Source organism: Callithrix jacchus, chromosome 7 (assembly GCF_049354715.1).
Source record: "Callithrix jacchus isolate 240 chromosome 7, calJac240_pri, whole genome shotgun sequence".
Classification (NCBI taxonomy): Eukaryota; Metazoa; Chordata; class Mammalia; order Primates; family Cebidae; genus Callithrix; species Callithrix jacchus.
In genome coordinates, this window is record NC_133508.1 from 69,214,719 (window position 1) to 69,239,841 (window position 25,123).

Consider the following 25,123-nt stretch of genomic DNA (forward strand, 5'->3'; position numbering starts at 1 on the left):
CACTCTCTATCAACTGTGCTTCCTAGAGAAAGTAAGGGCAAATCAGTAAGATTTGGTTCTTCCTGCCAAATCTACCATCAGGCTGTACCTGTACTCACGCTAACCTCTCTGGTTGCAATGAATGCCTGCCCCTGTTCCCATCAGAAGACCAACTCCTATACGTGAGTACTCGATCCTATACCCCCTTGCCAACTTTTACCAAAGAGGCTGTGGCCCTATCTCTACAACCTTATCTCCTACTACTATACCTTCACTCTTTCAGCTCCACCTTATCTCATTTCAAGGCCTTTACACTTGTTTCTTCAGCCTGGAAAGTTCTTCCATATTTCCGCTCACTTCTCATTTCTCTTATCTCTGCCGAAATATTACTTTCTCAAACATACTGATATGGTTTGGCTGTGTCCCCACCCAAATCTCATCTTGAATTGCAGTTCCCATAATCCCCATGTGTTGTGGGAGGGACCAGGTGGAGATCATTAAATCATGGGGGGCAGTTTCCACCATGCTGTTCTAGTGATAGTGAGTTCTCAGGAGATCTGAGGGTTTTCTAAGGGGCTTCCCCTTTCATTCAGCACTCACTTCTTGCCACCATGTGAAGAAGGAAGGCAGTGTTTACTTCCCCTTACACCACGATTGTTAAGTTTCCTGAGGTCTCCCCAGCCATGCTGAACTGTGAGTCAATTAAACCTCTTTCCTCTATAAATTACCCAGTCTCGGTACGTCTGTATTAGCAGCATGAGAATGGGTTAATACACATACATTTTCTGACCCTTTATCCCCTCCTCTAACCACTCTTACCTTATCCTGATGGCACTGTTCACTATCTGAAATTATATGTTTACATGTTTGTCTGGCTCACTTCTCCCACTACATTTTAAACTCAGTGATGGCAGAGATGTCACTTGTCCTATTATGTTTCTACCTCGAGTGCATAATAAAATGTCTGAAACACTAGAGGCACTTGATAAGTATTTGCTGAATGCATGCATAGTCATGGATGAATGGAACATGGATTCATGGAGAGATAATAAGGACAACATTAAAACCAGGAAGGTATTTTTAAACCAATAAATATTCCAGGAACCACATGTTTTAATAAGCTACTTGTAAAACATTCCTTTTTGCTTTGAAAAGCTGTTTGATTGGCTGGGCCCAGTGGCTCACACCTGTAATCCCAGCACTTTGAGAGGCTGAGACAGGCGGATCAAGAGTTCAAGACCAGCCTGACCAACATGGTCAAACCCCATCTCTACTAAAAATAGAAAAATTAGCCGGGTGTGGTGGTGTGCACCTGTAGATCCAGCTACTCAGGAGGCTGAGGCAGAATAATTGCTTGAACTGGCCAGGCGCGGTGGCTCACGCCTATAATCCCAGCACTTTAGGAGGCCGAGGCGGGTGAATCACTAGGTTAAGAGATCGAAACCATCCTGGTCAACAAGGTGAAATCCCGTCTCTACTAAAAATACAAAAAAAAAAAAATTAGCTGGGCATGGTGATGTGCGCCTGTAGTCCCAGCTACTTGAGGCTGAGGCAGGAGAATCGCTTGAACCCAAGAGGTGGAGGTTGTGGTGAGCCGAGATCGTGCCATTGCACTCCAGTCTGGGTAACAACAGCGAAACTCCGTCTCAAAAAAAAAAAGAATTGCTTGAACCAAGGAGGCAGAGGTTGTAGTGAACTGAGATCCCTCCCGACACTGCACTCCAGCCTGAGCAAGACTTCTTCTTGAAACAAAACAAAACAAAAAAAAGCAGCACGGGCTGATTCTCCTGCCTCAGCCTCCCAAGCAACTAGGATTACAGGTGCAGGCCATCATGTCCAGCTAACTTTTGTATTTTTAGTAGAGACTGGGTTTCACCATATTGGTCAAGCTGGTCTTGAACTCCTGACCTCAAGTGATCCACCCACCCTGGCCTCCCAAAGTGCTGGGATTGCCAGGCGCGGTGGTGAGTGCCTGTAGTCCCAGCTACTCGGGAGGCTGAGGTGGGAGGAGTTCTGGGCTGTGTGCACCATGCCGAATCGGGTGTCCGCGCTAAGTTTGGCATCAATATGGTGACCTCCTGGGAGTGGGGGACCACCAGGTTGCCTACAGAGGGATGAACCGGCCCAGGTCAGAAACAGAGCAGGTCAAAACTCCAGTGTTGTTCAGTAGTGGGATCTTGCCTGTGAATAGTCACTGTACTCCAGCCTGGCAACAGAGTGAGACCCCATCTCTCTCTTTTTTTTTATTAATAAAGATGGGGGTCTTACCATGATGGCCAGGCTGGTCTTGAACTCCTGACCTCAGGAGATCCATCCACCTTGGCCTCCCAAAGTGCTAGGATTACAGGCGTGAGTCACCACGCCCGGCCTTTTTTTTTTTTTTTTTTTTTTTTTAAATAAAATAGAGACCGGTTTCACCACCATGTTGGCCAGGATGGTCTGGATCTCCTGACCTTGTGATACGCCCACCTCAGCCTCCCAAAGTGCTGGGATTATAGGTGTGAGCCACCGCACCCAGCCAAGAGACCACATCCTCTCTTTAAAAAAAAAAAAAAAGGCGCTGGGATTACAGGTGTGAATCACCACACCTGGCCTGATTTTTACATTTTTAAATGGTTGGGGGGAAAAAAATCAAAACAATGACATTTTGTTACATTTGAAAATGGTAAGAAATTCAAATTTCAATGTCCATAAGTAGGTTTTACTAGAATACAAGCGAACTCATTCATTTAAGTATTATCTATGGCTGCATTTGTGCTACAACTGAAGCACTGAGTAGCTGCTCTTCTATCATTCTTGGCCCACGAATCTTAAAACATTTATTATCTATCAACTTTATAAATAAAAGCTGCCAACTCCTGTTCCAATAGATTTTCCTATCATACAGTGAGGCCGTACAGGTCAGCAAATACAGAATCTAGAGACACACAGAAAGTAGAAGGTATGTTAGAGAACATCTAGTCCAACATCTTTATTATAGGAGAAGAAATCAAAGCTCAAAAAAGCAAAGGGAATTTTAAATCCCTCAATAAATAATCTGAACAAACTTGGTCCTAGAGCCCAATGCTGACTCCTCATCCACCAAATCAGGTGTATATCACAGTATTTTAACAAAATATATCCAGACAGGTCAGAGAAGTCTGAGAAAAACCTATCCCTTTACACCAGTTAGATCTAACTGAAGTTTAGTGTACATATATGAACCTTAGGGTAAGGAAATTTTTAATGTTCTTAATGGCTGGATTTTAAAACATACCTGAGGGTGCTTGGACAATGAAAATTCTTCTCCCCACCTTAAGAATACAAATTAAAACATGATTAAGATTTGTTCTCTCTTTATATATTTTAAAATAAGCCTTGTAAGTGTGGTTAAGATGCTAGAGAGCCAAAAGAGACAGGAAGAGTCAGGAAGCTGTAAGTTTCATTTTGATTTGTCAGAAGATACAGTTTGTTGAGGGACCTGTGTGCAATGGTCATCATTTGCTCTCAAGGCAGACAGTTAAGGCTGGGCGTGGTGGCTCGCACCTATAATCCCAGCATTCTGGGAGCCCAAAGGGAGGATCACTTGAGCCCAGGAGTTTGAGATCAGCCTGAGCAACACAGGGAGACCTAATCTCTCCAAAAAATAAAAAGAATTAGCTGGGCACATGGTGCCATATTCCTGTAGTCCTAGCTACATAGAGGCTGAGGTGGGAGGATTGCTTGAGCCCAGGAGGTCACAGCTGCCATGATTGTGCCAGTGTACTCCAAGCTGAGTGACAAAGCAAAACCCTGTCTCAAAACAAAACAACAAAAACAAAACAAAAAGAAAAAAAAAACTAATTGAATAATATCTTCCATTGGAGAAAGCAAGTCTGAGTACAATAAGGCAAAATATTAGACTCTGTAAAATAGTCTGAACTTGGTTTGCATTTTATAATTTTTCCAAAAATTTCCACAATCTGTATATAGAAGGCCCTAGGAAAGTAATCTAGAATTTGGGATCAGTTTCCTCTCTGTCTTTGACACTAAAGTGACTGAAGATCACAACATGGTGTAGTAGAAAGAGCAAAGTTTTAAACTTATGTTCAAACACATATTAGTAAGTACTTTTAGACAAGCCTGTTTTTTTGTTTGTTTTGTTTTGTTTTTGAGACAGAGTTTCACTCTTGTTGCCCAGGCTGGAGTGCAATGGCATGATCTCGGCTCACCGCAACCTTCACCTCTTGGGTTCAAGCAGTTCTCCTGCCTCAGCCTCCCAAGCTGGGATTACAGGTATGCACCCACCACACCCGATTAATTTTGTATTTTTAGTAGAGACAGGGTTTCTCCATATTTGTCAAGCTGGTCTTGAACTCCTGACCTCAGGTGATCTGCCCGCCTTGGCCTCCCAAAGCACTGGAATTATAGTAGTGAGCACCGTGCCCGGCCTTTTTTATTTTGAAACCGGAGTCTCGCTCTGTCACCAGGCTGGAGTGCAGTGGCATGATCTCAGCTCACTGCAACCTCCACCTCCCAGGTTCAAGCAATTCTCCCACCTCAGCCTCCCAAGTAGCTGGGACTACAGGCGTGTACCATCACGCCTAGCTAATTTTTGCATTTTTAGAAGAGATGGGGTTTCAGCATGTTGGCCAGGATGGTCTCCATCTCTTGACTTCGTGGTCCATCTGCCTCAGCCTCCCAAAGTGCTGGGATTACAGGCGTGTGCCACCGTACCCAGCAAGCCTGTTTCTCTACCCATTAAAAATATTAAAAAACATGGTCTAGGAAGAAGATTCTTGAATGAAACAAAAAAAGAAAGAAAAAAAATTTTTAATTAAAAAAAGAAGAAAAATAAAAACACAAAAAGCAGAGGTGAAGATAATAAAAGATCTCACTTTACAAAAAGAAGTTAATGAAATTCAATATAAAATGGGGCCACAGGAGTTGGAGACCAGCCTAGCAACATAGCAAGACACCCTTTTATAAGAAATTAAAAATTTGCTGAGATTAGCTGGGCATGGTGGCAAGCACCTATAATCCCAGTTACTGGGGAGGCTGAGGCAGGAGAATTGTTTGAACTCCAGAGGCAGAGGTTGCAGCAAGCCAAGATTGTCCTATTGTACTCCAGCCTGGGCAAGAGAGCAAGACTCTGTCTCAACAACAACAAATTCACTGGGCATGGTAGTGTGCACCTGTAGTCCCAACTACTCAGGAGGCCAAGGCAGGAGGATCACTTGGGCCCAGGAGTTGGAGTACTCCTGGGCAACATAGTGAAATGAGAACCTTTTTCTAAAAACATAAATAAGGCCAGGCACGGTAGCTCACACCTGTAATCCCAGTACTTTGGGAGGCCAAGGTGGGCAAATCACCTGAGGTCAGGAGTTCGACACCAGTCTGGCCAACATGGTGAAACCCTATTTCTACTAAAAATAAAAAAAATTAGCCAGGCATGGTGGTGGGCACCTATAATCTCAGCTACTCGGGAGGCTGAGGCAGAAGAGTCACTTCAACCTGGGAGGTGGAGGTTGCAGTGAGCCAAGATCATGCCACTGCACTCCAGCCTGAACAACAAAGCAAGACTCTGTCTCAAAAAATAATAATAACCTAGGAGGGCCAGGCATGAGCCATCATGCCTGTAATCTGAGCACTTTGGGAGGCCGAAGCCAGAGGACTGCTTGAGCACAGGAATTTGAGACCTGCCTGGGCAACATCGAGACACCCATCTCTTCAGAAAACAAAAAAGTCAGCCAGGCATACTGGTGCACTTGGTGGCCCCAGCTACTCAGGGGGCTGAGGTGGGAGGATCTCTTGGGCCAAGGAGGCTGAAGCTGCAGTGAGCCATGACCATACCACTGTACTCCAGCCTGAGTGACAGACAGATCAAGACCCTGTCTCAGAAAAAAAAACCAGGCCTGGTGCGGTGGCTCATGCCAGGAGGCTGAGGCAGGAGAATTGCCTGAACCCAGGAGGCGGAGGTTGCAGTGAGCCAAGATCTCGCCATTGCACTCCAGTCTGGGTAACAACAGCGAAACTCCGTGTCAAAAAAAAAAAAAACAAAAAACAAAAATTAAAAAACCTAAAAAATTTAATTGACTAAAGAAACCTAGAGAAACAAGTCCAATAAAAGTGACCTAATCAAGTGTTTGCAAACTCTGAAAGGAAAAGAAAAGTATAATTTGCTAATAGAAGGAACTGATTTAAATAGGTCTAGAAGTGAGGATGTATGAGAAAAATGTGTTTCCTAAGCTAGGCTTTATGTTGTGCCATTTAGCAATTATATATATACTCTCTCTAAAAATCAACGAATTGGGAATCAGATTTAACAATTAAAATCAACTTTATTTTGATAAGTTTCTGGTCCTTCCAAGCCCTTAGGCATCCCACAAAGCTTAATCTGCAAGTCGACCTCTGATTTATGTTTCCATGTGTTTCCATGCCCATTGAATTCAATGAAGAATATAACTTTAACTTGGTACTTAAAAGTTTCAACTTACCCAATTGATCGTAATTTGAAATTCCTTTGATCAATACTAAGTACTTTCACTTCCTAGAGAGGAAAAAAAATTTTTTTAATTAAAAAATTTTATAATAGACCATCTTTTTTTTTTTTTAAGACGGGGTTTCGCCATATTGGTAATGCTGGTCTTGACCTCCTGACCTCAGGAGACCTACCCGCCTCGGCCTCCCAAAGTGCTAGGATTACAGGCGTGAGCCACTGTGCCAGCCTTTAGAACCTTTTCTAGCAAACAATAGCATACAATTTCTGTGAAACAAATAAAATTAAAATGGTAACTAAAACAAGACAACAAATTAGATATAAATACATATAATTTTTTGGGTTTTTTTTTTTGGAGACAGAGTTTTACTCTGTTGCCCAGGCTGGAGTGAAGTGGCATGATCTTGGCTTACTGCAACCTTCACCTCCTGAACTCAAGCAATCCTCCCATCCCAGCCTCTGGAGTAGCTGGGACTATAGGCATGTGCCACTGTGCCCAGATAATAATGGTTTTTCTTTTTTTTTGAGAGAGGGAGTTTTGCCATGTTGCCCAAGCTGAGCATTAAATATATTTCAAGGAAATAAGTTTTTTCTTACAAATTCAAGGGAGGTATTCTTGAAAAATATACAATCTAAAAATATGAGTCAAAAGAATTTCTCTGCAAGATACATGGTAGAGGGGGCTACTCCAGGCACACTGCCTGTAGGGTAGCCCTGCTCTGCAAAGAGCAGTACCTCTGGCTGCTGCTATAGACTGCTGCTTCAATAAAAGCGGCTGTTTAAGACCAGAGGATAAAAAGATACATGGAGGAGGAGGAGGACATAGGATTTCAATCACTCTGAGCCTAATAAAATACTGGTAGGCTGGTAGGCACTTGAACTCTGCAGGGTGAGGGACTCAGTTGATAGAATATATATAGTGAAGCTGGTAAAGGAGAGAATGGAGGAATTATAAAAGCAGAGGGTGCCATCTCCGTTAGATAACAATGACATTGCAGATGTGTTCCCTTCTAAAGGATGACAGCGACAAGCAATCTCCACTTGGCTTTTCCTTTTTTTTTTTGGGGGGGGGTTTTATTTCATACAAGTCTTGCTCTGTCATCCAGGCTAGAGTGCAATGGCGTGATCTCGGCTCACTGCAACCTCCGCCTCCCGGGTGTAAGTGATTCTCCTGCCTCAGCCTCCCGAGTAGCTGCGATTACAGGCACCTGCCACGGTGCCCGACTAAATTTTGTATTTTTTAGTAGAGATAGGGTTTCACCATCTTGACCAGGCTGGTCTTGAACTCCTGACCTTGTGATCTACCTGCCTTGGCCTCCCAAAGTGCTGGGAATACAGGTATGAGCCACCATGCCTGGACTGGCTTTTCCTTTTTTCATATTAAGAAAAACTAAAAGCTGCAATTGTTTAACTTAGGCCAATGTGACAGAGCTATTAAATTTCAAATGGAACAAAAGGAACAAGGGATGGACATATATATAGCTTAAACTTAGGAAATAAAAAGTGTGGATGAGGCTGTGTGCAGTGCTCACACCTGTAATCCCAGCACTTTGCAAAACTGAGGCAGGAGGACTGCTAGAGGCTAGGAGTTCAAGACCAGCGTGGACAACACAGCAACACCCTGTCTCTACCAAAAACAAAAAAAGAAAAAAATGTGGATGAAAACTGTAGGTACATTTTTTTTTTTTTTGAGACGGAGTTTCACTGTTGTTACCCAGACTGGAGTGCAATGGCACGATCTGGGCTCACCGCAACCTCCGACTCCTGGGTTCAAGCAATTCTCCTGCCTCAGCCTCCCGAGTAGCTGGGACTACAGGCACGCACCACCATGCCCAGCTAATTTTTTTGTATTTTTAGTAGAGACAGGGTTTCACCTTGTTGACCAGGATGGTCTTGATCTCTTGACCTCGTGATCCACCCGCCTCCCAAAGTGCTGGGATTATAGGCATGAGCCACCACGCCTGGCAACATTTTTATCACACAATCCTGATTAGTGACAAATACATGAAATCTAAATACAAAATGTTCACACATAGGCAAACTCAGGCTAACCAGGAAGTGCCCATGGTCATTGTAATTTCTGCAAATCAGTATCATCTTATTTGTATGGATTGGTTTTGTTTCACATGTCCTACTTTAAATCATCTGCTATATTTTAAAATATGAACTAAGGATCCATTTGCTCAGTAAAAAAGAAAAATCCTTGCTTACCCGGGGTATGAAGAATTCATCAGCACTGAACTTATAAAGCCACTCATCCAAAAAGTGAAACAGAAGAGACTGTAAGTCATCTCCTACACAGGATCAGAACAGCCATAATAGTATGTTTAATAATTCTGGTCTCTAAAAACATACTTGCATTTAAAAGTACAATAAATTTCTTAAGTCAGTTTAAAGAGAAAGTAAAGACTCATTAATTTTCTGGTTCTTATTGTGAAAATATACTCAGATAATGTAGAATACTGTACAATTCTTTTTTTTTTAAGGTGGGGTTTCACCATGTTGGTCAGGCTGGTCTTGAACTCCCGACCTCAGGTGATCCGCCTTGGCCTGCAAAGTGCCTGGATTACAGGCGTGAGCCACCACGCCCGGCCAATACTGTACAATTCTATACAATACCATATAACAATTTCTTCCTTGTGAATAAATAAATTACCTTGGGTTTCTACTTCAACTGTCTGGAGGGGCTCCACTGTCCCAATATCTGTCATGTAACCAAACATGGCCATAGCACATTGCTCGAATGCTTCCTCCAGAGTATCTCCCCATGCGTGTAACCTAAAGAAGCATAGTCATGCTCCGTGTAATATAATCTACTGTGAGAAAGAAAACTTGACAGCAAGCAAAGTCAAAGTAAACTCAGTATGATAAATACAATTTTTAAGGCCTCAATCAATTTAATAGCACTAAAACTGGGTGCTTTTATTTTTATTTTTAGAGACAGGGTCTCTATCTGTCACCCAGGCTGGAGTACAGCGATGCGATCATGGCTCATCAAGCCACTGCATCCACAAAACTGGGTGCTTTTAAACCATAATTTTCATGTTGCGAAGGAACCAAAATGAGAGGAGAAAAATTAAAGATAGGGATACCAAGATTAAAACATTCAGTCTTCCCACTGACATGGTTTCAAAGGAATGAACTCCTACTATACTCACTGGACATCTGCTGTATGATCCAAATCTAAGGGAGAAAGGGAAAAACACTTGTAAGACACTAAACTTGACTCTCAAATCACACACACAAAATAACTCTAGTGCATTATTATTAAGAATATCATTTTTTTGGCCAGGCGCGGTGGCTCACGCCTGTAATCCCAGCACTTTGGGAGGGCGAGGCGGGTGGATCACAAGGTCAAGAGATCGAGACCATCCTGGTAGACATGGTGAAACCCCGTCTCTACTAAAAATACAAAAAATTAGCTGGGCATGGTGGCGCGTGCCTGTAATCCCAGCTACTCAGGAGGCTGAGGCAGGAGAATTGCCTGAACCCAGGAGGCGGAGGTTGCAGTGAGCCGAGATCGCGCCATTGCACTCCAGCCTGGGTAACAAGAGTGAAACTCCGTCTCAAAAAAAAAAAAAAGAATATCATTTTTAAAGAGCAAGAAAATGTGGGCCAGTCTATCCATGACTTTCGCTATTTACTCAACAAGGCTAATTGCTTTCTTGGAATCGTTTTTTTTTTTTGAGACAGCCGAGATTGCACCATTGCACCCCAGCCTGGGCAACAGAGCGAGACTCTGTCTCAAAAAAATAAATAAAATAAAATTCTAGCCAGGCGTAGTGGCTCACGCCTGTAACCCTAGCACTTTGGAAGGCCTAGGTGGGCAGATTTCAAGGTCAAGAGATCGAGACCATCCTGGCTAACACAGTGAAACCCTGTGTCTACTAAAAATACAAAAAAATTGCCAGGCGTGGTGGCCCATGCTTGTAGTCCCAGCTACTTGGGGAGGCTGAGGCAGGAGAATCGCTTGAATCCGGGAGGTAAACGTTGCAGTAAGCTGAGATGGTGCACTGCACTCCAGCCTGGGCGACAGACCAAGTCCGTCTCAAAAAAAAAAAAAAATTCCAAGTTTCTGTCTCACCTTTTCTTTTATAGCTAACCTAATCCTAGATAATATCAATTTAGAAAATAAACTCCACAATATATATCATGAACTTTTTCCTGATATTTCCACAGAAAAACCAGAAAGTAACAAATGCTACTATAGCACACTCCAATTGGATCTCAACATTTTCAGAGTCTATTCTTCATCCATATCATGATTTTTTCTTTTTTTTTTTTTTTTTTCAGAGTCTTACTCACTGTTACCCAGGCTGGAGTGCAGTAGTGCAATCTTGGCTCACAGCAGCCTCTGCCTCCCTGGTTCAAGTGATTCTCCTGCCTCACCCTCCCAAGTCGGTGGGATTATAGGTGAGCACCATCACACTCAGCTAATTTTTGTATTTTTAGTAGAGATGGGGTATCACCATGTTGGCCAGGCTTGTCTTGAACTCCTGACGTCAAGGGATCTGCCCACCTAAGCCTCCCAAAGTGATGAGATCACAGGCCTGAGGTACCATGCCCAGGCCACATCATGACTTTCATCAGTTTTTCCCACTCAGGATCACAGAATATTAGGGCTAGAAGGAATTCTTGGAGATCATTAATATTATTCCTTCCCTTGGAATTGCCTTTGCAAAATTATAACTAAGGCAATTATGACAGTGAAAGAAATCAGACCTAACTAACTCTCTCTTGCTTCTAACCTTTAAGCTGTCCTTGTTCATTTCTGGTGGGCCTAACTAACTTTGGGAAGGAATTCAGTTTAAGGTTTGACTCTGAAATAAAATTGGTAACAGCCCTTTCCAGAAAAGACCCCCTTCTTGCCTGGGGACCAGTCTGCCTTTGCTGGACTAATAAATTAGCTACAAGATTAGAAATTAGGGATAGTATAGGGGTCATGCAGCCTCTGGCTCCAAAAGTCTGAACCTCTCCAAATTATGCCTGGGGATAACATCACTATTGTAAAACCTAAGATCAATGCTTGAGATATTTTGCAGACCCTGTAGTCAATGGGATCATTGACACCACCCAGACTGGTAATCTGGCTTAATCAGTTTTGCCATCCCACCCAGAAATAGAAAACAGCAAGAAAACCTCACTTCAATCCCCAATGATTCCATCTCCAACCTGACCAATCAATAGTATCCACTTCCCAAGCCCCTACCCACCTAATTATCTTTAAAAACTGATCCCCGAATGTTCGAATGTTCAGGGAGACTGATGAATAATAACAAAACTCCCGTCTCTCACACAACCAGCTCTGTATAAATTAACTTTCTCCATAGTGATTTCCCCGTCTTGAATCAGCTCTGTCTCAGCAGTGGGCAAAGTGAACCCATTGGGCAGTTACACTTACAAGAATAAACTTGAAATCCAGAGACAGTGTGTGACTTGTTCAGGACTACACTGTTGATTACAGGCAGAGCTAGGACTAATAAGGTTTTCTGGCTCCCACTTTAGCACACTTTGCACAGTAACACATTATCTCCTGGTGGCACTCAAGGTTCAAATTCATCTCTAATTCTCTCAGAAATATTACTGAAAACTTCAATAAGTTTTACGCATTAAGGGGCAATGATCAGCAGAGATCACAAAAAGAGGTATTAACTCGAGAGAAATGAAGGCATATGTTTGTAAAAAGACAGAGAAGACTGTTCACAGTAATTTTATTTCAAAAAATTAAAAATTGGCCAGGTGCGGTGGCTCACACCTATAATCCCAGCACTTTGGGAGGCCGAGGCGGGTGGATCATGAGGTCAAGAGATCGAGACCATCCTGGTCAACATGGTGAAACCCTGTCTCTACTAAAAATACAAAAATTAGCTGGGCATGGTGGTGCGCGCCTCTAGTCCCAGCTACTCGGGAGGCTGAGGCAGGAGAATTGCTTGAACCCAGAAGGCGGAGGTTGCAGTGAGCCGAGATCATGCCATTGCACTCCAGTATGGGTAACAACAGTGAAACTCCGTCTCAAAAAAAAAAAAAAAATCAAAGCCAGGTGTAATGGCGCAAGCCTATGGTCCCAGCTATTCGGAAGGCTGAGGCAAGAGGGTCACTTGAACCCAAGAGATCAAGTCCAGCCTGGGCAACACAACAAGACCCTGTCTCTAAAAATAAACAATTTTTAATTATAAACAATTTTTTTATTTTTTTGAGACGGAGTTTCGCTCTTGTTACCCAGGCTGGAGTGCAATGGCGCGATCTCGGCTCATCGCAACCTCCGCCTCCTGGGTTCAGGCAATTCTCCTGCCTCAGCCTCCTGAGTAGCTGGGATTACAGGCACGTGCCACCATGCCCAGCTAATTTTTTGTATTTTTAGTAGAGAGGGGGTTTCACCATGTTGACCAGGATGGTCTCGATCTCTTGACCTCGTGATCCACCCACCTCGGCCTCCCAAAGTGCTGGGATTACAGGCTTGAGCCACCATGCCCGGCCTAAAAACACATTTTTTTTTTAGACAGAGTCTTGCTCTGTTGCCCAGGCTGGAGTGCAATGAATGGAGCAGTCTCAGCTCACAGGAACCTCTGCCTCCCAGGTTCAAGTGATTCTCCTGCCTCAGCCTCAAGTAGCTGAGATTACAGGCGCCTGCCACCACACCTGGCTAATTTTTGTATTTTTAGTACAGACAGGGTTTCACAATGTTGACCAAGCTGGTCTCAAACTCCTGACCTTGTGATCCACCTGCCTAGCCTCCCAAAGTGCTGGGATTATAGGTGTGAGCCACCATGCCCAGCCTAAATTTAAAAAATGTAAAAGCTAGTATCCATCAATAACAGAACAGATAAACAAACAAAGGTATAATCATAAAATAGAATACTACTCAGCAATAAAAAAGCAGGAACTAAAAAAAAAAGCAGAACTACTGACACATGCATTAACATAAATCTCAAAACATAAAGCTGAGTGAGAACTGAACTAGAGAACTGTTCAATCTGAACCTCTGTACTAGGTCAAATATTAGCATGACTTTTAGAAGAATAAGGTCATAGGCCAGCCTGGGCAAGAGGGAGACTCCATGTCAAAAAAAAAAAAAAAAAAAACAGGCCGGGCATGGTGGCTCACACCTATAATTTCTGCACTTTGGGAGATGGAAGCGAGTGGGTCACCTGAGGTCAGGAGTTCGAGACCAGCCTGGCCAACATGATGAAAAACCCCAGCTCTACTAAAAATACAAAAAACTGGGCATGGTGGTACAATGCTTATAATCCCATCTACTCAGGAGGCTGAGGCAGGAGACTCACTTGAACCCAGGAGGCAGAGGTTGCAGTGAGCCAAGACTGAGCCACTGTATTCCAGCCTGGGCAATAAGAGCAAAACTCTGTCTAACAAAAAAAAGAGAAGGTCAGGTACCTAGGATGACCCTTAACCCTCTGACGGCCATTAAAATGCCTGCCTGAGAAAGAGCATCATGGCCAGGAGAATATGTTTGTTCTAGCAAACACTTTATATAGGCTGCTGGACTTCCTTACTTAGAGAAGTACTAAAAAGGGCTTGCAAATGTCAATATGTATCTCTTACTACTTAGAAGTGTTTTTCTCAAGAACCCAAGAGACATTCCTTTGAAATGTAATCAATGAGAAGGATGGGGCCTTTGACTCCCAGTCTCTGAGGGAGGAAAGAATCCTAATTTCCATAACTGTCAGCTATCAGACACAGCTATACTAATCACATTAACACTGATCAACCCTTTGTACTTTTTCACTTTTCTGACTCTCCTAAGCCCCAGCTCTCTCCTTTCCCTTTAAAATGTCCAATCATCCCCCACACACAAATCAGAATAAAGCTCAGCTCTTTTCCCTGATGTCAGTAGTTACTGAATAAAACCTATTTTCACTGCTCCAAGTAACATCCAGTTGTATTTACCTTTGACATGAGTGAAGAAGCCAGACATAAAATAATCTATATTTTGTGGTTCCATCTAATATGAAACTAAAATGGGCAAAATTAAGCTATGGTGATAGAAAACAAGTGTTTGTCTCAAGGCAAGGGAGTGGAGGATTGACTAGAAAAGGGCAAAAGGGAACTTTCTCTGGTGACGGACATGTGCTATATAGAGTAGATGGAGTATTGGTTACACAGATGTATGTATCTCTTTATCAAAACTTACCAGACTTTACCCTGTAAGGTCTGAGCAGTTTACCCATGTATAACAGACAAATTTTTGCGGGGGTGGAGGCGCACTCTTGCTCTGTAGCCTAGGCCAACATGGTAAAACTCTGTCTCTACTAAAAATACAAAAATTAGCGAGGTGTGGTGGCACGTGCCTGTAGTTCCAGCTACTTGGGAGGCTAAGACAGAGCATGCTTTTTAACAAGGACAGCTTGAGGGCAGGAGTTCAAGACTAGCCTGGACAGCAGAGTGTGACTCCATCTCTTAAAAAGTTTTTAGGCCGGGCGCAGTGGCTCACACTTTGGGAGGCCAAGATGGGTGGATCACCTGTGGTGAGGAGTTCAAGACCAACCTGGCCAACATGGAAAAACCCTTTCTCTATTGAAAACACAAAAATTAGCTGGGTGTGGTGGCACGCATCTGTAATCCCAGCTACCCAGGAGGCTGAGGCAGGAGAATCGCTGGAATCTGGAGACAGACGGAGCAGTGAGTCGAGATCGTGCCACTGCACTCCAGCTTCGGTGACAGAGCAAGACTCTCAAAAAAAAAAAAAGTTTTAAAAAACCAGGTGTGGTAGTGCATGCCTGTAGTCAGTCCCAGCTACTTGGGAGGCTGAGGTGGGGAGGACTTCTTGAGCCTAGGAGCTGAGGCTGCAGTAAGCTAAGAGTGCAGTGAGCTGCACTCCAGAGTGGGCAACAGAGTAAAGCCCTATCTCTATAAAAAAGTAAAAGTTATTAATAAAAAAAAATTTAGTAAAGACATGCTGTTTTGCATGTTTTCAAGTATTTTAAATGTCTCACAATATATTCATTTAGTTGGAGTGCATAAATAAAATCCAATCTTATAAATATGCAGAAGTAAAACAGGAGCATTTTAATAGCTTTTTCAAATAATTGTGGATAGGCTGGTCCAAGTGCAGTGATGTTTACAATTAATTCATCATAACCAGTTATAGATTTCTTTGTTCCTTCTCCACTCCCACTGCTTTACTTAACTAGCCTCTAAAAAAAAATTAGTCTTTTTTGATATTATACCAAAACTGAAAACATGGTAGTTTTTTCAAGGTTAGTTGCCACATGGAATCCGAAACCTTAACAATGAACTTACCATTTGGTAAAATGAAAATCCATTGATCTATTATGTACTTAGAATGAATCTTTTTTTTTTCCTTTTTGAGATAGAGTCAGTCTCACTTTGTCACCCAGGCTGAAGTACAGTGGCACGATCATAGCTCACAGCTTTGACCTCCCAGGCCCAAGTGATACTTCCGCCTCAAGTCTCCCAAGTAGCAAGGACTACAGGCATGCACCACCACACTCAGTTAATGTTTTATAAGAGACAGGGTTTTGCCATGTTACCCAGGCTGGTCTTGAACTTCTGGGCTCAAGCAATCTGCTCACCTTAGCCACCCAAAATGCTGGGATTTAGCTCACCAGGCCCGTAAATTCTGATTTCACTTGAAGCTTGAATTTTATCATTAAATACAAAAAAAACTTAGCTGTAATCCCAGCTAATTGGGAGGCTGAGGCAGGAGAATCCCTTGAATCTGGGAGGCAGAGATTGCAGTGAGATCGAGCCACTGCTTGCACATAGAGCCAACCAAATACTCAAATCTGAATAAAAATAGCATGTCTTTCATTCTTTCAAGAAAAAGTGTTCCATGAAAAGTGCAGCTAGTTCAGCTCACAACTCAATTACACAAGTTCTTTACCACTTGTAATCAACACTTAACATGCCACAAAAACTTTATACATGCTTCCAATTTTGTTGGAATAACACAGAATATTATGAGAACTAAACTCTGACTTTTTGTTAATCTTGCCCAGATTTCTATTGAATTTCTCAAAAAATTTCTCAAAAAATTTCTATTGAAGGTGTCTGGGGAGTCATGCCCTACAAATCATAAATTCTCATCAGATGGCTTTTATTTAACCTGACTTTGGCATAACATTAAAAGACAAGGAAGAAAATCAAAATATTTTACCCCAAAACATGTTTCTTGGCCATATTTTGTAACGGCCCTGCAAAGCTGTTCTTTTTTGGGGAGAATTTGCATCCGTAAAGATCTCTACTAACGTAATCTTTTTCTTCCAGATCCTCCCAATCCTAAAGAGATTAACTAAAATTTGAAACATTTGTCATCTATTGTTTCTAAGGGCTGCCATTATAAGAATTCTAAAGAACTTTGTTCTCCACAATCTTTTATCTTAACCAGAACATTCCCTTTCTATCAATCCCAGGTCTTTAGACATATTCAACCAATTATCAACCAGAAAATGTTCAAATTCACTATCGCTTGAAAGCTCCCTCACCCCCGGCTTTGAGTTGTCCCACCTTTCTGACCAAACCAAATTATTTCTTTCTTTTCTTTTTTTTTTTGAGACGGAGTTTCGCTGTTGTTACTCAGACTGGAGTGCAATGGCACGATCTCAGCTCACCGCAACCTCCGCCTCCTGGGTTCAAGCAATTCTCCTGCCTCAGCCTCCCAAGTAGCTGGGACTACAGGCAAACACCACCATGCCCAGCTAATTTTTGTATTTTTAATAGAGACGGGGTTTCACCTTGTTGACAAGGATGGTCTTGATCTCTTGACCTCGTGATCCACCCGCCTTGGCCTCCCAAAGTGCTGGGATTATAGGCGTGAGCCACCGTGCCCGGCCCAAATTATTTCTTAAATGTATTTGATTGATGTCTCATGCCTCTCTGAAATGTATAAAACCAAGCTGTGCCCTGACTACCTTGAGCACATTGAGCACAAGTTCTGAGGACCGCCTGAGGGCTATGTCAGTGGCCATGGTCACTTACATTTGGCTGAGAATAAATCTCTTCAAATATTTTACAGACTATTTTGTTGACAATTAAAAAGGTACATATTCAGAATATTAAAAAGTTAAAATTTAATAACATCAATAGTTCTTACTGATTCATCAAGGATATTCTTTTCTTTTTCTTTTTTTTGAGATTGAGTTTTGCTCTTGTTGCCCAGACTAGAGTGCAATGGCGTGATCTCAGCTCCCCACACACAACCTCTGCCTCCTGGGTTCAAGAGATTCTCCTGCCTCAGCCTCCTGAGTAGCTGGGATTACAGGCATGTACCACCATGCCCAGCTAATTTTTGTATTTTTAGTAGAAACAGGGTTTCCCCATTTTGGTCAGGGTGGTCTCAAATTCCCGACCTCAGGTGATCTGCCCACCTCAGCCACCCAAAGTGCTGGGATTACAGGTGTGAGCCACCACTATGCCCAGCCAAGGATATTCTTTAAAAAAAAAAATTTTTTTTGGAGACGGAGTCTCCTCTGTTGTCCAGGCTGGAGTGCAGTGGTACGATCTCAGCTAACTGCAACCTCCACCTCCCGGGTTCAAGTGATTCTCCTGCCCTCAAACTCCCAAGTATTTGGGATTACAGGCATGTGCCACCATGCATGGCTAATTTTTTTTTTTTGAGACAGAGTTTCACTCCTGTTACCCAGGCTGGAGTGCAATGGCACGATCTCGGCTCGCCGCAACCTCTGCCTCCTGGGTTTAGGCAATTCTCCTGCCTCAGCCTCCTGAGCAGCTGGGATTACAGGCACGCGCCACCATGCCCAGCTAATTTTTTGTATTTTTAGTAGAGACGGGGTTTCACAATGTCGACCAGGATGGTCTGGATCTCTTGACCTCGTGATCCACCCGCCTCAGCCTCCCAAAGTGCCGGGATTACAGGCGTGAGCCACCGTGTCCGGCTAAGACTTTTTTTTTTAAGACAGGGTTTCACCATGTTGGTCAGGCTGGTCTTGAACTCTCGACCTTAGGTGATCCGCCCGCCTTGATCTCCAAAGTGCTTGGATTACAAGGTGTAAGCCACCACGTCAGTCCTAATTTTTATATTTTTAGTAGAGGCAGGGTTTCACCATGTTGGCCAGGCTGGTCTCAAACTCCAGACCTCAGGTGATCCACTTGCCTCAGCCTCCCAAAGTGCTGGGAGCACCTCCCAGGTGCTCCCACTGCACCTGGCCTTCAGGTTTTTTTTTAAGAGATGGGCACACACTATCTACCAAGATGGAGTATAGTGGCACAACCATGGCTCACTGCAGCCTTGACCTCATGGGCTCAAGAGATCCCTCCTGCCTCGGCCTCTAAGTAGCTGGGACTTCTGGCATGCACCAACCACCATGCCCAGCTAATTTTTTTTTTCTTTTTCTATTAAAAAGATGGAGGTCTCATTAGGTTTCACAGGTTGGTTTCAAATTCCTAGCTTCAAGTGATCCTTTCACCTTGGCCTCCGAAACTGTTGGGATTATAGGTGTGAGCCACTGCTACTAGCCTAAGGATGTTCCTTTTGGAGTCAGGGACTGTTACCCAGGCGGGGGCATAGCAGTATGATAACTGCCCACTGCAACCTTGAACTCCTAAGTTCAGGCAATCCTTCTGGCTCAGCTTCTCTAGCAGCTGGAACTAGAAGACTACAGGCACATGCCACCATGCCCAGCTTTTGTTTGTGTTTTTTTGAGACAGAGTCTGGCTCTGTCACACAGGCTTGAGTGTAATGGCACAATCTTGGCTCACTGCAACCTCCACCTCCCAGGTTCAAGTGATTCTCCTGCCTCCCTAATTCAAGCAATTCTCCTGCCTCAGACTCCTGAGTAGCTGGGACTACAGGTGCATGCCATCATACCCAGCTAATTTTTTGTATTTTAGTAGAGACGAGGTTTCACCATGTTAGCCAGGATGATCTGTAACTCCTGACCCCATGATCCGCCCACTTCAGCCTCCCAATGTGCTGAGATTATAGGCATCAGCCACCGCACCTGGCTTTTTTTTTCTTTTTGATAAAGATGTGTCTCACTATGTTGCCCAGACTTATCTGGAACTCCTGGGCTCAAGAAATCCTCCAGCCTAGGCCTCCCAAAGTGTTAGGATTATAGGTGTGAGCCACCTCTCCCAGCTCTCATTGTTTAATTTACCACCCTGTACTTATAATTTTATTTATTTATTTATTTATTGAGATGGAGTTTCGCTCTTGTTACCCAGGCTGGAGTGCAATGGTGCGATCTCGGCTCACCGCAACATCCACCTCCTGGGTTCAGGCAATTCTCCTGCCTCAGTCTCCTAAGTAGCTGGGATTACAGGCACGTGCCACCATGCCCAGTTAATTTTTTGTATTTTTAGTAGAGGCGGGATTTCACCATGTTGACCAGGATGGTCTCGATCTCTTGGCCTTGTGATCCACCCACCTCGGCCTCTCAAAGTGCTGGGATTACAGGCTTGAGCCACCATGCCTGGCCTACTTATAATTTTTTAAAAAGTCATTTTCACTGAAGAATGTCCTTAGGGCTAGGTGCAGTAGCTAATGCCTATAATCCCAGCACTTTAGGAGGCCAAGGCAGAAGGACTGCTTGAGGCCAGGATTTGAAGACCACCTAGGCAACAAGGCAAGACTGCATCTCCATAAAAAATAAAAATATTAGTTAGGCATGGTGGCCAGACATAGACAGTAGTCCCAGCGACTCAGGAGGCTGAGGTGAGAGGACAGCTTGAGCCTAGGAGTTCAAGGTTGCTGTGAACAATGACAGTGCCATGGTACTCCAGACTGGGAGACAGAGGAGACCCTTTCTTTTTTTCTGAGACAGAGTCTCGCACTGTCGCCTGGGCTGAAGTGCAGTAGCGCAATCTCGGCTCACTGCAACCTCGCCTCCCAGGTTCAAGTGATTCTCCTTGCCTCAGTCTCCTACACACTACAGGCGCACGCCAGCATGCCTAGCTAATTTTTGTATTTTTAGTACAGATGAAGGTTCACTGTGTTGGCCAGGCTGGTCTTGAACTCCTGACCTTGTGATCCACCTGCCTCGGCTTCCTGAAGTGCTGAGATTACAGGTGTGAGCTACTGCGCCTGGCCCAGGGAGACCCTTTCTATCATACAGTTTGGTGCTGCTGCCTGAATTTGTGCTAAGGGGCCAAGAGGTTTTGTTTTCACTTTTTCTTTCACAGACACCGTCTCACTATGTAGCCCAGGATGGAGTGCAGTGGGAGGAATTATAGCTCCAAAAGATAGAACCCAGCCTTGCTCTGTAGCCCAGGATAGAGTGCAGTGGTGCAATTATAGCTTCAAAAGACCAAACCCAGTCTCAAACTCCTGGGTTCAAGTGATCTTCCCGTAAGGTCTGACCACACTGTGGACAGCATGGCGATCCCCATGAACCACAGGTACACCTCTGGAGTGCCTTCTGGAATCAGAAAACCTGAAGTAGCTGGAAAGTCAGGAAAAGAGGAAGAAATGATCAACCCCTGAGGCACCTGCTTAACTTTAAGACATTCTCTATTGTTTCTTATTCCCGCCTCAATTGACAAGGCTTTAGACTTTGTAACTGACCTTGACTCCACATCCTACAACCCCCTCCCAGCTTGCAAAAAAAAAACCCGCCCTAAAGTAACTTTTTTAACTTTCCACTGCCTTCCCCACAACCTATAAAACCAACTGCTATCCCACCGCCCTTTGCTGATCCCCTTTTTGGCCTCAGCCCACCTGCACCCAGGTGGACAAACAGCCATGTTGCTCTCACAAAGCCTGTTTGGGGATGCCTCTTCATTCAGCTCCTGCATTTTATCACTTCCCACCTCAGCCTCTGGAGTAGGTGGGATTACAGGCTGGGGCCAGTTTTATCAACTATTGATTTTGCCCCACCAGTACAAATATCAACACAGTGAAAACAATAACATCTCAGTATTATTGTGAAAATAGTTTTGATGCAGTGCAGTGGCTCATACTTGTAATCCCAACACTTTGGGAGGCTGAGGCAGGTGGATCATGAGGTCAGGAGATGGAGACCATCCTGGCCAACATGTGAAACCCTTTCTTTACTAAAAATGCAAAAATTAGCTGGACATGATGGTGGACCTCTGTAATCCCAGCTATTTGGGAGGCTGAGGCAGGAAAATGCTTGCATCCAGGAGGCAGAGGTTGCAGTGAGCTGAAATCACACCACTGCACTTCAGCCTGGCGACAGAGTGAGACTGTCTCAAAAAAAAAAAAAAAAAAGAGAAAAATAGTTTTGACATCACAGACCCTCTGGAAGGGTATGGGGAATCCCAGGAATGCAGAGATTACATTTTGGGAACTGCTATTATACTAATTACACAAGTATACTCAGTTTCTGAAAATTCACTTATGACATGGGTACTCTTTTATAAGTACATTATACTTCAATAAAAGATGTATTTTGGCTGGGTGCGTTGGCTCAGGTCTGTAATCCCAACACTTTGGGAGGTCAACACTTTGGGAGGCCAAGGCGGGCAGATCACCTGAGGTCAGGAATTTGAGACCAGCCTGGCCAATGTGGTGAAACTCCATCTCTACTAAAAATAGAAAAATTAGCTGGGTAAACTGGTGCATGCCTGTAATCCCAGCTACTGAAGAGGCTGAGGTGGGAGGATCACTTAAGTCCAGGAGGCAGAGGTTGTAGTGAGTCAAAATCGCGCCATTGCACCACTTCAGCTTGGGCAGAACAAGACTCTGTCTCAGGGGAAAAAAATTTTTTTTAGATTTTATTTTTTGAGACAGAGTCTGACTCTTGCCCAGGCTGGAGTGCAATGGCACAATCTTGGCTCAAGGCAAATGCCACTTCCCGGATTAAAGCAATTCTCCTGCCTCAGTATCCTCTGTAGCTGGGATTACAGACATGTACTACCACACCCATCTAATTTTTATTCTTTATTTTATTTATTTATTTTTGGGACGGAGTCTCATTCTGTCACCAGACTGGAGTGCAGTAGCACGATCTCAGCTTACTGCAACCTCCAACTCCCTGGTTAAAGTGACTCTCCTGCCTCAGCCTCCCAAGTAGCTGGGATTACAGGCAAGAGCCACCATGCCCTGCTAATTTTTAAAAATATTTTTAGTAGAGACAGGGTTTCACCATGTTGGCCAGGATGGTCTCGATCTCCTGACCTTGTGATCCAACCGCCTTGGCCTCCCAAATTGCAGGTATTAGAAGTGTAAGCCACCTCACTCAGCCTAATTTTCATACGTTTAGTAGAGATGGGCTTTCGCCATGTTGGCCAGGCTGGTCTCCAACTCCTGGCCTCAAGTGATCCACCTGCCTCAGCCTTCCTTCTGTACTAGGATTACAGTTGTGAGCCACCAGGCCTTGCCACAGGTTATTCAATAAAAGTTTTATTTTCAAATGTATATAAGAAAACATAGAAAAATTATTTTATTTTTTTATTATTTTTTTGAGACAGAGTTTTGCTCTTGTTACCCAGGCTGGAGTGCAATGGCGCAATCTCGGCTCACCGCAACCTCCACCTCCTGGGTTCAGGCAATTCTCCTGCCTCAGCCTCCCAAGTAGCTGGGATTACAGGCATGCACCACCATGCCCAGCTAATTTTTTGTATTTTTAGTAGAGACGGGGTTTCAGCATGTTGACCAGGATGGTCTCGATCTCTTGACCTCACGATCCACGCGCTTCGGCTTCCCAAAGTGCTGGGATTACAGGCGTGAGCCACCGCACCTGGCTCAGAAAAATTATTTTAGAATCTCAGAGTCGGCAACACCCTCCTTGAGTATGACATCTTATCTCAGAAACCATAAAACAAAAGGTTGGCCAGGCATGGTGGCTCATGCCTGTAATCCTAGCACTTTGGGAGGCTGAGGTGGGTGGATCATTTGAGGTCAGGAGTTCAAGACCATCCTTGACAACATGGTGAAACACAAAAAAATTAGCTGGGCATGGTGGTGGGCCCCTGTAATCCCAATCACTTGGAAGGCTGAGACAGAAGAATCACTTGAACCCAGGAAGTGGAGGTTGCTGTGAGCTGAGGTGGTGCCAATGCACTCCAGCCTGGGTGACAGAGCAAGACTCTGTCTCTAAAATAAAAAAAAAGAAAGAAAGAAAGGAAAAAAGGGTTGGCTGGGTGCGGTGGTTCATGCCTGTAATCGTAGCACTTTGGGAGGCTGAGGCAGGTGGATCACCTGAGGTCAGGAGTTTGAGACCAGCCGGTCCAACATGATGAAACACTGTCTCTACTAAAAATACAAAAGAAATTAGCTGGGCATGGTGGCGGGTGCCTGTAATCCCAGCTACTTGGGAGGCTGAGGCAGAATTGCTTGAACCTGGGTGGCAGAGGCTGCAGTGAGCAGAGATCGCACCACTACATTCTAGCCTGGGCAACAGAGTGAGACTCCATCTCAAAAGTAAAATAAAGGGTTAATGCAGGGGGGTCCCCAACCCCCAGGCTGGTACAGTTGGTGGCCTCTTAGGAACCAGGCAGCACAGCAGGAGGTGAGCTCACAAGGCTTTTTCTGTATTTATAACAGCTCCCCATTGCTCACATTACTGCCTCCGCTTCCTTTCATATTAGGCGCAGCATTAGATTCTCAAAGGAGCTTGAACTCTACTGTAAACTGCACATTCAAGGGATGTAGGTTGTGTGCTCCTTATGAGAATCTAAAGCCTGATAATCTGTCACCCCAGATTGGACCATCTAGTTGCAGGAAAACAAACTCAAGATTCCCACTGATTCTGTATTATGGTGAGTTGTAAAATTATTTCATTATATATCACAATGTAATACTAACAGAAATAAAATGCACAATAAATGTAATGTGCTTGAATCATCCTGAAATGATCCTGCCCCAAAACCCCTGTTGATGGAAAAACTGACATCTATGATACCAGTACCTGGTGCCACAAAGGTCGGGGACCACTGATTGCACTACTAAAAATACTTTTTGCACAGTAAGAAGAAACAATAACCCAAGTTAAGAGAAAAAAGGGCCTAGAATATTAACATGCACACCCTAGAATGGGAAATACAAATAGCTTCCAAAACCCTAAAATATGTTCAACTTCACTTATAATGAGAAAAATGAGCTGGACGCGGTGGCTCATGGCTGTAATCCCAGCACTTTGGGAGGCTGAGGAGGGTGGATCACGAGGTTAAGAGATTGAGACCATCCTGGTTAACATGGTGAAACCCCCTCTCTACTACAAAATACAAAAAATTAGCTGGGCATAGTGGCGCGTGCCTGTAATCCCAGCTACTCAGGAGGCTGAGGCAGGAGAACTGCCTAAACCCAGGAGGCGGAGGTTGCAGTGAGCCGAGATCGCGCCATTGCACTCCAGCCTGGGTAACAAGAGTGAAACTCCGTCTCAAAAAAAAAAAAAAAAAAAATAATAATAATGAGAAAAATGAAGTATACAAATTGGAAAAGACCAAAAAGTATGGTAACAATTAGTAAAAGTGGAAGGAAAGAGGCACATTCATACAATACTAAAGTATAAACTGGTACAACTTCTGTAGAGAGCAACTGTCCAAGTTAAAAATACATACCTCCTTTAAAAAAATGTATGAGTCTTAGCAGTGGAAACAAAAAAAATACACATATCCTTTGGCAAAGCCATTTAACATTGAGAACTTGATTGTACAGCTACATTTGCACATGTACAAAACAATGGATGTAGAAGTGTATTCAATGCTGTACTGTTTCTAACACTAAAAGAGTAGAAATAGCCTAAATGTCCATCAAATGAAAAGGTTAAAGACTGGAACATTGGCTGG

The 25,123-nt window shown here is 43.8% G+C and overlaps 1 protein-coding gene across 8 annotated transcripts in view; it reads right to left on the bottom strand.

Moving 5' to 3' along the window:
• The window catches only part of ZBTB8OS (zinc finger and BTB domain containing 8 opposite strand), a 31,387-nt gene that overhangs the window by 2,963 nt on the left and 3,301 nt on the right, over window positions 1-25,123 (bottom strand). For 6 of the 8 annotated variants that reach the window (XM_035308600.3, XM_078331103.1, XM_078331101.1 and 3 more), the window contains exons 2-6: window positions 9,595-9,619; window positions 9,093-9,214; window positions 8,648-8,730; window positions 6,435-6,487; window positions 3,236-3,272 (exon numbers count right to left, since the gene is read on the bottom strand). In XM_035308600.3, the coding sequence (XP_035164491.1) occupies window positions 3,236-3,272; window positions 6,435-6,487; window positions 8,648-8,730; window positions 9,093-9,165 (246 nt within the window). In that variant the 5' untranslated portion in view covers window positions 9,166-9,214; window positions 9,595-9,619. The remainder of the gene's footprint in view (window positions 1-3,235; window positions 3,273-6,434; window positions 6,488-8,647; window positions 8,731-9,092; window positions 9,215-9,594; window positions 9,620-25,123) is intronic. The other 2 variants (XM_078331099.1, XM_078331100.1) reach the window with 2 other exon arrangements.